Source organism: Myxocyprinus asiaticus, chromosome 5, assembly GCF_019703515.2.
Source record: "Myxocyprinus asiaticus isolate MX2 ecotype Aquarium Trade chromosome 5, UBuf_Myxa_2, whole genome shotgun sequence".
NCBI classification, from domain to species: domain Eukaryota; kingdom Metazoa; phylum Chordata; class Actinopteri; order Cypriniformes; family Catostomidae; genus Myxocyprinus; species Myxocyprinus asiaticus.
The window spans coordinates 5842224-5858916 of NC_059348.1; the positions used below are offsets into that span (position 1 = coordinate 5842224).

Consider the following 16693-nt stretch of genomic DNA (forward strand, 5'->3'; position numbering starts at 1 on the left):
ATTTGGAATGCCCAATTCCCAATGCACTCTAAGTCCTCGTGGTGAAGTAGTGACTCGCCTCAATCCGGGTGGCGGAGGACAAATCTCAGTTGCCTGCGCGTCTGAGACAGTCAACCCGCACATCTTATCATGTGGCTTGTTGAGCGCGTTAACGAGGAGACAGCGTGTGAGGAGGCTTCACGCTATCCTCCGCGGCATCCATGCACACCACCGAAAGCGAACCACATTACAGCGACCACAAGAAGGTTACCCCATGTGACTCTACCCTCCCTAGCAACCGGACCAATTTGGTTGCTTAGGAGACCTGGCTGGAGTCACTCAATATGGGAAGGGAATATTAAAAGTGCCGAGGCAGAGCTGAAGTGCAGAATGTCATCTGATGGCCTCAGAGATTTGACCTGATTCAAATACAGATATAATACTATTTTGTCGCGGAAGGTGGAGTTTTGGCTATTCAGGGCAAGACAGTCATACTTCGAGTAGGGGGACAAAGCAGGGAAGCTCTTGGCTAGATATATAAAGCAGAGAGAGTCTTTTTCTACCATTCCCTCAGTGAAATCTGATGGTTGTGAAATTTTTACCTCGGCCATTGATATTAATAATGCTTTTAAAGAATTCTATCTTGATCTCTATAGTTCCACATCTTTGTCTACTGATGAAGATATTAGACATTTTGCGGAACCATTAGAACTCCCTAAACTGACGACTGACAAGGCTCCGGGGCCAGATGGCTTTGCCACTGAGTTTTTTAGATCTTATGCTACAGAACTGTCTCCACTTTTGTTAGAATGTTATACGGAATCAATAAAGAATGGAAAGCTTCCACCAACCACGCAAGCCCGGATCAGTCCGATTCTTAAAAAGGACAAAGATCTAAGCGAGTATAATAGTTACCGGCCAATTTCCCTGATCCATCTAGACGTTAAAACATTGTCAAAAAGTTTGGCTAATCGATTAAGTTATGACATCTCTTATACATATAGATCAGATGGGGTTTATTCGGGGCCGCAGCTCTTCTGATAACATTAGGCGTTTCATCAATATCATGTGGTCAGTGGCGAATGATCAGACTCCAGTCGCTGCCATCTCACTTGATGCTGAAAAGGCATTTGATATGGTAGAATGGGATTATCTTTTTAAGATTTTGGATATGTACGGGTTTGGGAGTACGTTTATTGGATGGATTAGGTTACTTTATAGACACCCGGTAGCGGCCATAAAAACAAATGGATTAATTTCAGATTATTTTACTCTGGATAGGGGCACCTGACAGGGTTGCCCTCTTTCCCCATTATTGTTCTGTCTTGCCCTGGAGCCACTAGCAGCCGCGATAAGAAAGGAGGATGATTTTCCAGGGGTGATGGCGGGAGGGGTGGCGCATAAACTTTGCACAGATTATATTTTATTATTCGTCTCCGACCCTACTAGATCTATGCCTTGCCTCCACAAAATTATTAATTCCTTTTCTAAGTTCTCGGGATACAGAGTTAATGGTCTAAATCCGAAGCTTTGGATCTGACAGCGAACTGCCCAGTAACAGCTTTTCAGCCAGGCACTTTTCAGTGGCCCAAACAGGCCATTAAGTATTTGGGTATTTTATTCCCAGCAAATTTGTGTGATTTAGTCAGAGTTAATTTTGACCCTTTAATAAAAAGGTTTGAGCAATGTGGATAGGTGGGCTTCACTACATTTATCTATGACTGGTCAGGTTAATGTTATAAAAATGAATTGTATTCTAAAATTCAACTACCTACTACAGTCTCTCTCCACTGAAGTTCACCTCTTTTATTTTAAACAATTTGATAGTATAGCTGGAATGGTAAATGTCCTCAGATGCATTTTAATAATTTACACAGGCCAGTTGACAAAGGTGGGTTAGGTCTCCCCAAGATTTTGTTTTAATATTATGATTTTGGTCTCAGACATTTGGCATATTGGTCACTTCCACCTGAAAGAGCCCCTCCCTGGCTCTTTACTGAGCAGGAGGTCCTGGTCCCTATCTTGCCATTGCAAAGTCTTTCTACCAAGCTGCTCAGAGAAGTAAAGACACATCCCGTTATCTCGGACATGCATTTAGTGTGGACAAAAGTTTCCAGCGTTTTCAATTCAGACTTTTACCTGAACGTTGCTGCAAGTATTTTGTTAAACCCTAAACCCTAATGTGCATTAACAAGTCCCCTTTCTGCTAGACAGAATGGATTGAGAAGGGTGTTACTACGCTGGGTGACCTGTATGAAAATGGAGCATTGAGATCCTTTGAAAATATTATACAGCGGTTTGGGATTCCCAGATCTCAATTCTTCAGGTACTTACAGCTGCGCCATCTACTTTGTACCACCTTTGGGTGTTGTACACAGCCCCCTAAAGCGGCAGACACTCTTGAGATGGTGCTTGCTGGTTTTGGAAAGGGTCACGAGGCTTCAGCATACTATTCCTGGCTAATTCAGAGTCTAGGGGACGGGGTTTTAACATATCTTAAGTAGTTATGGGAGAGAGACTTTAATTTATTACTGGAGGATGAGGAATGATTTTTAAAAATGTCAAGTCTATGTCTAAGGATGCAAGGGTGCGCCTCATTCAATTTAAGATTCTGCATCATTTTTATTGGACTCCCTCTAGACGGTATAGGCTTGACCTTAAAGACACACCTACTTGCTGGCGATGCCAGTTGGAGGATGGTGAGATAGCCCAAATCTTTTGGTTCTGTACTAAGATTCAAGAGTTTTGGTCAAAGGTTCAGAGTTATGTCTGTGAGGTCTTGAGCACTCAGATTTTATTCTGCCCCAGACTTTGTATTTTGGGTGATGGGGCGGGTATTAACGTAGGGGACAAACACATAAAACACTGGGTCCTTACCAGTGTGATGACTGGCAGGAAGGTGATTCTTGGGGGATGGAAGTCGGCTGGTGCGCCCTCATTTCATGAGTGGTGCATCGAGTTGGGCAAAGTGGAAGCTTTCTAAAAGATGTCACATAGACGGCAACTTGGATGCTTATGGCAAGAAGTGGGGCACTTATTTGGCCTTCCTAGAGGGCTGCCAGGGAGGAGCAGTGGAGAGGGACAGTTTAGATTAAATGTATATATTTAATTAATATGTGGAATCCTATTTCTTTTTTGTTGGTTAATTTTTCACGTCATGGAGTATTTTCTTTGAACTGTTTGTTTATATGTGTGTCTGTTATTACTTAAAGTCCACTGGGATGTATGTTGGGTGACGGGAAGGGGGGGTGGGGCAAATATTGGTTAAAGTTGATTCCGTGTTTCCATGTGTTGTGTTAATCTGAGTTTGGATCAATAAAATTGTTAATGACAAAAATTAGCTCCAAAAATAAATACAAAACCTGTCCTAATTGAAAGAAACAGGTTTACAAAAAGATCTAATCCAATATTTGGCCAATAATATAGCATAATGAGATATTTATAAGCGATAAATATAAGGCCAGTCATTTCTGACTGGGAACACCAAATTAGGTAATAAAATTTAAAGCACATGGGTTAAACTGTGAAGCTCTGTTGTGCAGCATTTTATTTGACCAAAAAGACATTGCTATTTTTTTGTTGAAAATTCATTACATTTTATTTGTTTAAAGCTTTATGTTTTGATTTGATTAAACACTGTTTTAATGATAACATTTAATTAAAACATAAAACATGGAATCCAGAAAAAATTAATGGAAAATAGCAGAATTTGCAACTGAAAGACTTTTATGCAGTTCTTTTAATTAAGTCCTTTTCTGTTTGACATCATCAGTAATCTGAGGCTATTTATTTGTTGCCAAAATATCAATTTAGTATCAATACCGAGGTACTAGGACTGGTATTGTAACAAAGTCAAAATTTTGGTATCGAAGCAACCCTATGATAGAGACTATATCCATAGATGATGCCCACAGTGGATTTTACAGCTGCTATTTTGTAGTCACCAAAAAGAATAGCAGATTATGTCCCATTTTTTATCTGAGGTGCTTGAACCGGGCACTCGTGAAGTTTCCATTCAAAATGATTACTCAGAAGCAGATTCGGTCTGATGTTTGCCCAACGGACTGGTTCGTGTTAATCAACCTAAAAGATGCTTACTTTCATGTGCAAATAGGCCCTCATCACAGGTCATTCATGAGGGACTGCTTACCAGTTTAAAGTCCTGCCCTTCGGATTATCGCTGGCTCCTCGTACATTCATGAAATGTGGCAATGTAGCGGCATTCGCGTTATGAATTACCTTGATGACTAGTTGCTCTTAGCACAGTCAGAGGAACAAGCTTGCAAACACAGAAGCCTGTTACTTGAACATTTGGAGCATTGGGGACTCAAAATCAGCTGGTCGAAGAGCGTGTTAATGCCCAGCCACCAGAGTTCATTCCTGGGCGTGACCCTCGACTCAGTCTATATGGTGATGCGCTTGACAGAAGAACATGTTCATTCCATTCACTAATGTTTGAACATTTTCAAGCTGGTAAAAAAAGTTTCAGTTTTTCAGTTTTTTTAACAGGCTCTGGGCCACATGGCCACCACAACAGTTGTCACTCCGTTGGGACTACTTCAGATGAGACCACTTCAGTGCTGGCTCATACTGAAGGTCCCCTTCATTCATAGCGACAGTCGCTTACGTCTTGTGGTATCACGCACTTCTAGCTGCGTTAACCATTTGGAAAATGCCCACATTTTATCAGACAGGCGTGGCACTCAGTCAAGTATCCAGACATAAAGTGGTCACAACAGATCAGGTCGAACAGGGGCTGGGGAGCCCTGTGCAAAGAGCGCCCAGCCTTCCGCACCTGGACAGGTGCTCAAACGACCTGGCACATAAACTGTCTGAAACTTCTCGCTGTATTTCTAACATTGGTGGCTTTCTGACCAGATCAGACAGCACAGCGGTTGTGGCTTACATAAATCGACAAGGGGGAGTTCGATCACGGCCACTGATGAACTTCACACACCAGCTTCTCTTCTGGTGCGAGAAACATCTCCTATCAATACGTATGGCACACGTTCCAGGTCACCTGAACTGCAGCGCAGATTTGCTATCGCAATAGGGTGTTATAAAAGGAGAATGAAGACTTCATCCTCAGACAGTTCTGATGATATGGGATCGATTTGGAGAAGCCGAAATAGACCTATTTGCATCACCGGAGACAACACATTGTCGCCTGTGGTACTCCGACTCATGCTCTGCTAGGCCTGGATGCTCTAGCCGACAAATGGCAAACGGGACACATCTAAGTATTCCCTCCCATCCACTTCAAGTATTGTGCAAAATTCGGGAGGACGAGGAAACGGTACTGCTGGTTGCACCGTAATAGCCCGACTGTCCATGGTTCCCAGAATTAATGGAGAGCTCTTGGATGGCAGACATCCTTTGACTGTGAAATTCTTACATGGCGTGAGGCGGCTGTGACCTGGTTTGGGACTTAGCGCTTGTGCTAAAAGCACTCACTTCAAGTCATTGGATACAGTGAGTTTACGCGTACACTCATTAAAGACTGCACTGTTTTTCGCTTTGGCTTCAGTAAAATGTGTAGGGGATCTTCAAGCTCTGTCGGTCAACGACTCCTGCTTAGAGTTTGGAACAGGCTTATCAAAAGCCATTCTTAAACCCAAGAAAGGCTACGTAGCTAAAGTTTTGACCACTTTCTTTAGGGCACAGGTGATTACCCTTCAGGCTTTCTCCCCCCCCAGCAGTCACTTTATATACATTTTTACTACCCATTTGGTTAGTGCCTAATATGCATATTCTCACATGTCAGTGATTTAAATCATCCTGCGATGCTGCGCTACCCAAAAATAAATATTTTTGTATACTTTTGATGCTCAGAGCTGGAAAAAAAAAACATCAAATTAAGAAATACTTGCTTGGCCAACACAAAATGGATGTCGTTTTAATGCTTAAAAGCGTAACTTTGCATATAGGCAATTTAAGAAGTGTTCCATAAATTATGAAATTATTAATGTACGCCACTGTCAAACGTACTCTGAAAACATCATACAGATCAGAAAGTTCTCGAGTAGGATACAATACAAATTGTGTTACATACCAAAAATATATTGAGTAAAAGCCTATAGAAAAATAGCGGGTTTTAAAAGTTGTCTTCTTGTTGCGTTTTCACTTGTAACTTCATTAAACATAACCAGAATATAAAAAACAGCATCTGCTTCCAATTTAAAACAATGCTACTGAGTCCAAATGCAATGTGATATGATACATAGCTTAAAATAATCTTGAAGAAATGCAACACTACCTCAGATATATTTTTTGTCATGCTGGGGGACGGTCTCTGGTTATAAAGTGGATCAATCACAGTTATTGTGGTTTGGGTTGACGTGAAGTGTAGTTACATTTTTGAAAAGGTGCACGTCAGACTACAGTGTAGGTTCGATGCAGAAGTATAAATCGGCCTTTACACAGAAGGACAGTTCAATCAGCACAACAGGTAATGTAGCAATTCACTCACTTAATTGTAATTGTTTTTTCAGAGAGAAACTGATCTTTATTCTTTTTTAATTCATCCCATTTACAAAGCAAATAAATATTAACTTTGCTCACTGTGACAACACTGGGCAATGCTTTTTCCATGAGTCAGTAGAGAGCCTGATTGGGTGAAGATTTTCCCACATGAAGTGCCGTGGTACGGCTTCTCTCCAGTATGCATTCTCTCATGTTTTTTTAGGACTCCTGACTGACTGAAACTCTTTTCACAATGTGAACACTTGTAAGGTTTTTCTCCAGTGTGAATTCTTTTGTGACGTTTCAAGTCGTAAGCTCTGTGAAAGGCCTTTTCACACTCAGAGCACACATGATCTCTCACACCAGTGTGTTTTTTCTGGTGCTCTTTTAAATTGTTCAGGTGTGAAAAACTCTTTCCACAAAGTGAACACATGTATGGCTTCTCAACTGGATGAATCTTCCGGTGTGTTCTTAAGAGTGATGCTGAAGAAACTGTTTTGCCGCACTGATCACAGCTATATAACTTTTCTCCATAATGCAAGGACAGATGATTTTTGAGATTACGTGCCTCTCTGAAACTCTTCCCACATTGATGACATGTGAAAGGCTTTTCTCCAGTGTGAATTCTTATGTGACGCTTAAGAACTTCTTTGTGTGCAAAACTCTTTCCACACTGATAGCAGATGTAAGGCTTCTCTCCAGTGTGAATTCTCATGTGAATAAAAAGGTTGCTTTTATCTGCAAAACTCTTCATACAATGAGAGCAGGTGAAAGGCTTCTCTCCAGTGTGAACTCTCATGTGCTTGATAAGAATTTCTTTACGTTTGAAACTCTTTCCACACTGATGGCATGCGAAAGGCTTTTCTCCAGTGTGAATTCTCAAGTGGCTATTAAGGTTTCCTTTATGTGTGAAACTCTTTCCACACTGAGGGCATGTGTAAGATTTTTTAGCTTTTCTTTTTTGAGTTCTTTTTCGTGAGCATTTCTTTTCAGTCTGTGGGCTACTAAAAGATTTTTCTCCAGTTATGAAATCATCAGGTTTCTGACACTGATGATTCTCCTCTTCATTCAGTTCCTCACTTTCCTCTTTCACTTTCATCAGCTCTGAAAAGAACACACAGTCATGAGTCAATACAAGAGTGATAATTGTGAAAAAATAAAAAACTGCAAACAAATAGCACAAACTGAAATTAAGTTTTCATTTCTATGTGATTTTTGACCCCATTTACACCTAGTATTAAGATGCATTTTTGGTGATACATGTGGTCAAGGCTAAATACAGGTCTAAATGGGGTCTAAAACGTTTTGTGATTGGATCACAAAAAACACAAACGAATGAGGTCAAAAACACATGAGACCCAATCGAATTTGAGGTGTAAACGCTAATCCGTCCTGAATCGTACCCTAGTGTTAAGACTGCACGGGTCACCATAACAACCTCAGTGGTTGAGTGCCACTGGTGGAGATGTGCATGTAAATGTATCAACTTATTTAAAACATTGCGAAAAACTGAGATAAATTCCTGAAATAGCAGCATATGAGTAAAGTGAAGTTTTAGATAATTAGTTACTGAATTTGTGCTTTGACACCAATTAAGTTTTCATATTTTACAGACTTCAGGATTTTGTGCTACATAGTACACAGTTACTTCAATGGCCTAGTCACAACGACTTAAGCATCCAGCATGCAACTTAGTTCATGTTGCACACGAATGCACGCAACACATTCAGCTGTGCATTCGCTTCATTGTCTGTGCAGACGTAAGTTGTAATATGATAATTAAAATACTATGATTGTATAAATAATGTTTTATTCAAGAAGGTTTTTCTTCTTTCTTCTGATAATTCCATACTGCTATCCATCATTTTGACAGATGAAATTTTTTTTTTATATCTATAAAATATACTGATTATAATTATGACTATTTGCAGTGCAGCCACTGATGTTATACCTCTTTTAATAAGTTCATCCTCCTGCGTTTGATTTGTCCCATTCAAGGTGTTTATCTTTCTCCATGTTTATTAGTCACTCTCATTCTCAGCAGGTGGAGCACTGCGCACTGTTACGGCCTGTTCACACCAAATCCGTGACAATTTTGCGAGACAAATTTCAGAGGGAGGGTCTATTCATACACGTGGAATAATACAGATTAACAATTACATGTATAATGTAAAATATGATGCATTTTAAAAATAACATAAAAGGAAAACACTGGCTCATGGTATTTTCTTTATTTAAATTATTGCCATACTTAATTATATCATCCTTGCAATAAAAATAGCAGTGTGGTTCTGCAATTGGTTAGTCTACAGTAAAATATTGCATGTAACCAGTCTTTTTATGGGATTTTACTACAAGCTTAGTGCAAACGAACTACCGAACCTCGCTGCTATCTTCAATGCCATTATAATATAACTGGCACAGGGATTTATTCCATAATGTACATTAAGACAAACACCATAAGCAGGCTTTCAAAAACAGACCGGGTTTTGCAGTACAAAGGGTTCATGAACTGCAACAATTCTTTTTTTAAATATATAATTTTCAGGTGTGTGTATGAGCTGCACGTCCAATGCCAGTGTCTGCCAGTTGATTAGGGCCACCAACGAGTTAGATTGAGCAGCTGCAAGACCCTGGAAAAATGACAAAAAGCTCTCAGTTTGGTCACTCAGTTTTCATCGCAGTTTGAAAAAAAATAAAAAATAAATAAATAAATAAATTGGATCCCTCCCCGTAAAAAAAAACAAAAAAACTTTGGATTGTCTGTGGACGATTTGTCAGACCCAATGTGGAATAGCACTATAGGAATTAATTGTTACCATTCAAAAGCTCGTTTCGGAACAAACAATTGCATTTGGTGTGAACAGGCCTTAAGCCTCGCCTACGTCACACATATTTACCTTATGCAATATTCACTGTACAGCAAAATCTCTACTGGCTGACACATACTGGTTAACATTATACCATTGTTACAATAGATATATATCACCCAGTCCTAGTGTGTCCACTGCGAACAACTGATTTGAGTTTGTCAATGGCTTGCTCACATACAGTGCATTCAGAAAGTATTCAGAACCCTGCTTTTTTTTTTTTCACATTTATGTTGCAGCCTTATGCTAAAATGCTTTAAAAAAAAATTCACATCAATCTACACTCCATGCCACATAATATGGTGACCGACCGATATGGGTTTTTTAATGGCCAATGACAATACCCAGAGAGCAGGGTGGCCGATAGGCTGATACAATGCCGATATATCACACAATTTAATATAGTAAATAACAAACATGTTAGAGTCACGTTGCGCCATGCGAGGGTTGGACGTGTGAATGGCAAGCTCTGCGCACTTTGCTAGTTTTATAACTATTTGTGTCATAAACTGGTGAGATTCGATACATCCTGATTCTAAACTGTTCTATGAAGACAATATGATAAAGAATTCAAAATCCTCGGGCTCTGGAGACATTAAAAGATACTTACGTGCTCATGCCGACACCCCTGACAGGGCCGCAGACCAGGGACTCAGTTTGGACGGTGCGGTGGGAGAAATCCAGCGTCAGCTGTCCAGTATGTCAGTGATGCTGGCAAAGGTCGTGGCGGACTTGGAGGATCTTGCTATAATACGTCAATCGATTACGGCCATGCAGACGAAATTCACTGAGTTGGTTACAAGAATAGGGGACGTCGAGAAACAGATCGATTATCTGGAGTCATCGGAGAGGGAATTAGCTGCTAACCCGCTAGTGACCAAGGTGGATTTGCAGCGCGTTTGGGCAAAACTGGAGAATTTGGAGAATCGTAACTGGCGAAACAACGTCCGAATTGTTGCAATTCCTGAGAATGAAGAATTTCACCATATGAAATTTCACCAATTTCATATGGTGAAATTCCAGGACAAGCTCTTCCTGAGTCTGCTCGACATAACAGGCCATAAGCTGGAAATCGAGCGAGCTCACAGGGTTCCAGCTCGGAGACCCGTGGAAGGAGACCTGATTAATTCTGGCCAAATTTCTGAGATCATCCAATAAAGATCTTGTGTTACGTGAGACGTGGAGTAAAGGAAAGCTTTCTTGGAAGAACCAAAGCATTTTCTTGTTCCCAGACTTTGCGAATTCGACAAGAGAGAAACATGATCGATTCAGGGAACGCAAGAATCTCTTATATCAACGGAAGGACACTTTTGTTCTGACATTTCCGGCCAAACTGAGAATAGATACTAAGGATGGACGTAAAGAATTTACATGCCCACAGCAAGCGTCCTTCATAAAAACATTGGAGTAAGCCATTTGATGATTTTCATGTCGCGGCTTAGTGAGCCTGACTCACTGAACATACACTTGACTATCCGAGGAAGCTGGGCACCTTTTTTGTTTATTTTGTGCTGGTTCCACCTAGTGGCTCGAGTTTGTTTTGCGTAATATCATTTCTTCGGGACAGCTTGTGGATAAATCTGCAAATATCTGGTGCTTATGCCCCCCTTTTTTTCCCCCGCTGGTTCTGCTAGGATGAATCTACACATTTTTTTGTGTTTATTCAGTTTATTGGCTGGAGTTTGTTTTATAGACTATTTTTTGCTATGTAATTCTGTCTCACAAAATTTGTATAGAAACACCGGACTTGAGCAATCAGATGGCAAAGCTGTCACGGGGACTCTCGTAGGCATACATGGACTGTTTGAGTTTAGAGGGATGGACGCCGACTGGCGCTGTCGTGCACAGGATTAATGCTCATGTATTTCTTTTTTCTGTTTTGTTTTTTTTGTTCCGGGGGAAGTTCGGGGGTTGTTTGTTGCACTAATGGGAAATGTGGTCTTTATAATTTTATTTTTGACACAATTTATTTTTTCTAATATGTCAAAATGTAAAATGGGTTGGGGCACCCCATAAAAAGAAGGAAGGTTATTTCTTTTCTTAAACAAAAGAAATATGATATAGTGTTTCTTCAGGAAATGCATCTTTCCCCGCAGGAAGCTGAAAAATTTAGGAAGATATGGGGTGGACATGTTTTCTTTAGTGCTGGCTCAAGTAAGAGCAGGGGAGTCATTACATTGATAAATAAACATCTACAATTCAAATGTCTCAAACAGATTAAAGATCAATTAGGAAGAGTCATTATTGTTTTAGCAGAAATTCAGGGGCAAAGGTCGATTTTGGCTAATATTTACGCACCTAACGCTGATGTTTTTTTTTTTTTATAGATCTTGAAAGGATGTTGCAAGCCGCTGGTACCCCTCATGATATAATATTGGGAGGAGACTTTAATCTATTGATGGATTCAGTCCTTGATCATAGTGAAGCAAAAGTGTGTAAGACCCCTAGAGCAACACTGACGCTTCACAGGATGTGTAAAAATCTTGGTCTTACAGATATTTGGAGACTTTTGAACCCATCAGGTAGGGAATATAATTTCTTTTTTCATCAGTCCATAAGATTTATTCTAGAATATATATATTTTTTTATATCTAAGTCCCTAATTTCTTCTGTCGTTGACTGCTCAATTGTAAACATCTTAGTCTCAGATCACGCCCTGGTGAGTTTAGAGGTGTTGCCACATACGGAAAAAAAGAAATCATATAGTTGCCGCTTTAATGTATCTCTTTGCAAAATCCTGCATTCCAACAAATGCTGAAGGCTGAAATCAATGTTTATATGGAGACCAACTGGTCCTCGGTGTCCTCTTTGGGCCTGGCATGGGAGGCACTTAAGGCAGTTCTTAGGAGCCGGATCAAACAGTATGCCTCATTCATCAAAAAATCCAAAGCACGAGAACTGGTGGAGTTGGAAGAGAATATAAAAAATGCAGAGGTAGAGCTGAAGTGCCGAATGTCGTCTGATGGCCTCAGAGAATTGACCCGATTGAAATACAGATATGCGGCAGCGGGGGCGTGGTCAAGTGTCCGTCCGGAGAGAGAGAGAAAGCGGTAAGGGCACTTACACCTAAGCTATATTATGTCTAACACCTGTCTCTAATTCCAGTGAGCATGGGGAGAGCGGCACATAAGCGGCCACGCCACCAGCAGAGAGAGAGAGAGTCTGGTACGAGAGTCTCAAGGTGAAGCTACTGATTTTGTGATAAAGACTTTGTGATGATTAAGAGGCTGTGACTAGGAGCCTGTGATGCTAAAGAGTTTGTGAAGCTGAAGAAGTTATTGTGCCAGTTGTGACTGGGTTACCCCGAAGTTTGTGATTAAAAGCTCACCTGAGACCTGAAACATCCTGTCCCAGTGTCCTCCTTCCCTCATACTGTGTAATCATTACAAAATATAATACTATTTTGTCACGGAAGGTGGAGTTTTGGCTATTCAGGGCAATACAGTAATACTTTGAGTTGGGGGACAATGCAGGGAAGCTTTTGTCTAGATATATAAAGCAGAGAGAGTCTTTTCTACCATTCCCTCAGTGAAATCTGCTGGTGGTAAAATATTTACCTTGGCCATTGACATTAATAATGCTTTTAAAAAATGATATCTTGATCACTACAGTTCCACATCTTTGTCTACTAATGAAGATATTAGAAACTTTGTGGAACCATTAGAACTCCCTAAGCCATGGGTCGGCAACCTACGGCACGCGTGCCAGCATTGGCACGTGGAGGGGTAATCACTGGCACGCCAGCAATGGCGAGAGATGAGTAGACTCTTATTTATATAAATTCCGCACCTGCATTTCAATTTAGATCATGATGTAATCCCTCCTCATGATCACGCAGCATGTTTTCATGAGCTGAATGGGAGGCTAAACAAAGTTAAAATGTGACGAGACTGCAGTATACCTAACAGACTTGTGCAGCATGTGCAAGCCATTGACCAGTGAAATAAAAAATGTCACTCTATGTCAAAAAGTTTGCCGACCTCTGCCCTAAACTGATGACTGAGTAAAACAAATATCTTGATTCTGAGATAACCTTGGAGGAGCTTGACGAGTTAATTAAGGCCTTGCCTACAGGCAAGGTTCCGGGGCCAGATGACTTTGCCGCTGAATTTTTTATATCTTATGCTACAGAACTGGCTCAACTTTTGTTAGAAGTTTATACGGAATCATTAAAGAATGGAAAGCTTCCGCCAACCATGACACAAGCCTGGATCAGCCCGATTCTTAAAAAGGACAAAGATCCAAGCGAGTGTAAGAGTTACCATCCAATTTCCCTGATCCAGCTAGTCATAAATATATTGTTACAAATTTTGGCTAACCGATTTAGTAAAGTTATGACATCTCTTATACATATAGATCAGGTGGGGTTTATTCGGAGCTGTAGCTTTTCAGATAACATTAGTCATTTCATCAATATCATGTGGTCAGTGTCGAATAATCAGACTCCGGTCACTGCCATCTCACGAAAAGGCATTTGATATGGTAGAATGGGATTATCTTTTTAAGATTTTGGAACTATATGGGTTCGGGAATATTTTATTGGATGGATTAAGTTACTTTACAGACACACGGTAGCGGCGGTACAAACAAATGGATTAATTTCAGATTATTTTACTCTGGACAGGGGCACCCAGCAGGGTTGCCCTCTTTCTCCATTATTGTTCTGTCTTGCCCTGGAACCATTAGCAGCCGCGAAGAGGAGGATGATTTTCCAGGGGTGATGGCGGGAGATGTGGCAAATAAGCTTCTGCTTCACACACATGATATTTTATTATTCGTCTCTGATCCTTCTAGATCTATGCCTTGCCTCCACAAAATTATTAATTCCTTTTCTAAATTCTCAGGATTTAGAGTTAATTGGTCTAAATCTGAAGCTTTGGCTCTGTCAGCGTACTGCCCGATAACGGCTTTTCAGCCGGGTGCCTTCCAGTGGCCCAAACAGGGCATTAAGTATTTGGGTATTTTATTCCCATCAAATTTGTGTGATTTAATTAAGAGTTAAATTTGACCCTTTAATAAAAAGGTTTGAGCGATGTGGGCAGGTGGGCTTGATTATATTTATCAATGATTGGGAAGGTTCATGTTATTAAAATGAATTGAATTCCAAAATTCAGCTACCTGCTACAGTCACTCCCTATAGATGTCCCCCTCTCCTATTTCAAGCAATTTGATAGCATAGCGAACTCCTTCATTTGGAAAGGGAAACGTCCTAGATTACATTTTAGTAAGCTTCATAGGCCGATTGATAAAGGTGGGCTAGGCATACCCAAGATTTTGCTTTATTATTATGCATTCATTCTCAGACATTTGGCTCATTGGTCGCATCCATCTGAGAGAGCCCCTCCCTGGTTTTGTATTGAACAGGAATTTCTTGCCCCTATTTCACCATTGCAAAGCCTTTCTATCAAACTAACCGGAGAAGTTAAATTACACCCCATTATCTCGCATTTACACACTGTATGGACAAAAGTGTCCAGTGCCTTTGAAGAAGAGTCTTTTAGAAGACTAGGAAAATGTAATTTGTTTATGGAAAAATTGGGCGGATACTTGACGTTGCTGGATGTGTAATTACACTGTGTAACAAAAATTATAATTTTTTTGGTTCCTAGGTAGTAAGTGTTATTTCCTAATTGCTTATGCCTCAAAAGTATAGAAAATGGCTATTATTCCCCACAAACTTTGCTTTTGTGACCAGGACAGTGATATTTTGAAATGTACCTATTTTCCAGAACATTCCAGATAGATTCAGTGCTGAGTAAACTTGGAGTAACTTCTAGAACTTTCCAGTAATATAAATAGTAGTATAAATACAGGGGCCTTAAGCCCACAAATTCAGTATAGTTCCAGCTGCCTAAGTGAATACATATCAAGACCTTGCTGGACGCCATGAAGTATGATGAGTATGGCTGGGAGATCATAAGAGACTTCAAAATGGTGGCATTCCTGATGGGTCTCCAAGGTGGTTTTACCAAGTTTCCCTGCTATCTTTGCCTTTGGGACAGCAGGGACACCAAGGTGCACTACCACAGGTGGGACTGGCCACAGCGGACCGAGTTCTCTGTGGGGAGGAACAACGTCAAGTGGGAGCCACTGGTGGACCCTCGGAAGGTGCTGATGCCACCACTGCACATCAAATTGGGCCTTATAAAACAATTTGTCAGAGCTCTAGATAAGGAGTCGGCAGCCTTCAAGTACCTTCAAGACTTCTTCCCTAAGCTGTCTGAGGCAAAGGTAAAAGCCAGTGTCTTCCTCGAACCACAGATAAAGAAGATCCTGGAGTGCAATGAATTCCCAAAGAAGCTCACTAGTAAGGAGAAAGCTGCTTAGAACAGCTTTGTCGCAGTGGTTCGGGGCTTCCTGGGCAATCACAAGGCTGAAAACTATGTGGAGCTGGTTGAGACTCTGGTGAAGAACTACGGCACAATGGGCTGTAGGATGTCCCTCAGAGTCCATATCCTTGATGCTCATCTTGATAAATTCAAGGAGAACATGGCAGCGTACTCGGAGGAGCAAGGCGAGCACTTCAACCAGGATATTCTGGACTTTGAACACCGCTACCAAGGACAGTATAACAAGAACATGATGGGAGACTACATTTGGTGGCTGATTCGTGAAAGTGATTTACAGTATAATCGTAAATCTCGAAAACGACTCACTTCTAAATCTTTTGTAGTCATTTTTGTATTACTTTAATATAAATACATGTTAATTTGGATTCATATGTTGTTCTTTTCTGACTTTATGTGAACGAAAAGACACAAATTCGCCCGTTTCTCATTGGAAATAGGTACATTTCAAAATATCACTGTCCTGGTCACAAAAGCAAAGTTTGTGGGGAATAATAGCCATTTTCTATACTTTTGAGGCATAAGCAATTAGGAAATAACACTTACTACCCAGGGACAAAAATTGTGTTACATAGTGTTATTATTATTATTTTTTATTTATTTATTTATTTGTGTGTGTGTGTCTATAATCATGTGTATATACTCATATGTGACCAAAGGGATGTTTGTTGGGGTTCAGGGTGGGGTTGGGGATTGGGAGGGGTGGTTGTGGGGTTTAAATGTTGATTCCATATATATTTGTTTTGCTCTTGTATATATATGTTTTGTAGGAATCAATTAAAAAAATTATAACAAAGAAATAAGAGAGGGGGACATATACAGGGAGAAACTTTTTTATTAAGGGGTCAAAATGAACACTAACTAAATCAGACAAATTTGCTGGGAATAAAACGGCCAAATATTTAATGCCCTGTCTGGGCCACTGGAAGGCGCCCGGCTGAAAAGCCGTTACTGGGCAGTATGCTGTCAGAGCCAAAGCTTCGGATATAGACCAATTAACTCTGTATCCTGAGAACTTGGAAAAGGAATTGTTAA

General features: G+C 40.5%; 1 protein-coding gene across 16 annotated transcripts in view; it reads right to left on the minus strand.

Annotated features, from left to right (window-relative positions):
* Positions 1-16693, minus strand: part of LOC127440730 (gastrula zinc finger protein XlCGF57.1-like) — a 518561-nt gene that overhangs the window by 173443 nt on the left and 328425 nt on the right. The window contains exon 5 of one of the 16 annotated variants that reach the window (XM_051697526.1): positions 6405-7545. The exons of the other annotated variants lie outside the window; for them this stretch is intronic. Coding sequence (XP_051553486.1) covers positions 6527-7545 — 1019 coding nt within the window. The 3' untranslated portion in view covers positions 6405-6526. Of the gene's footprint in view, positions 1-6404; positions 7546-16693 lie in introns of those variants that run through there. 16 annotated transcript variants of the gene reach the window in all.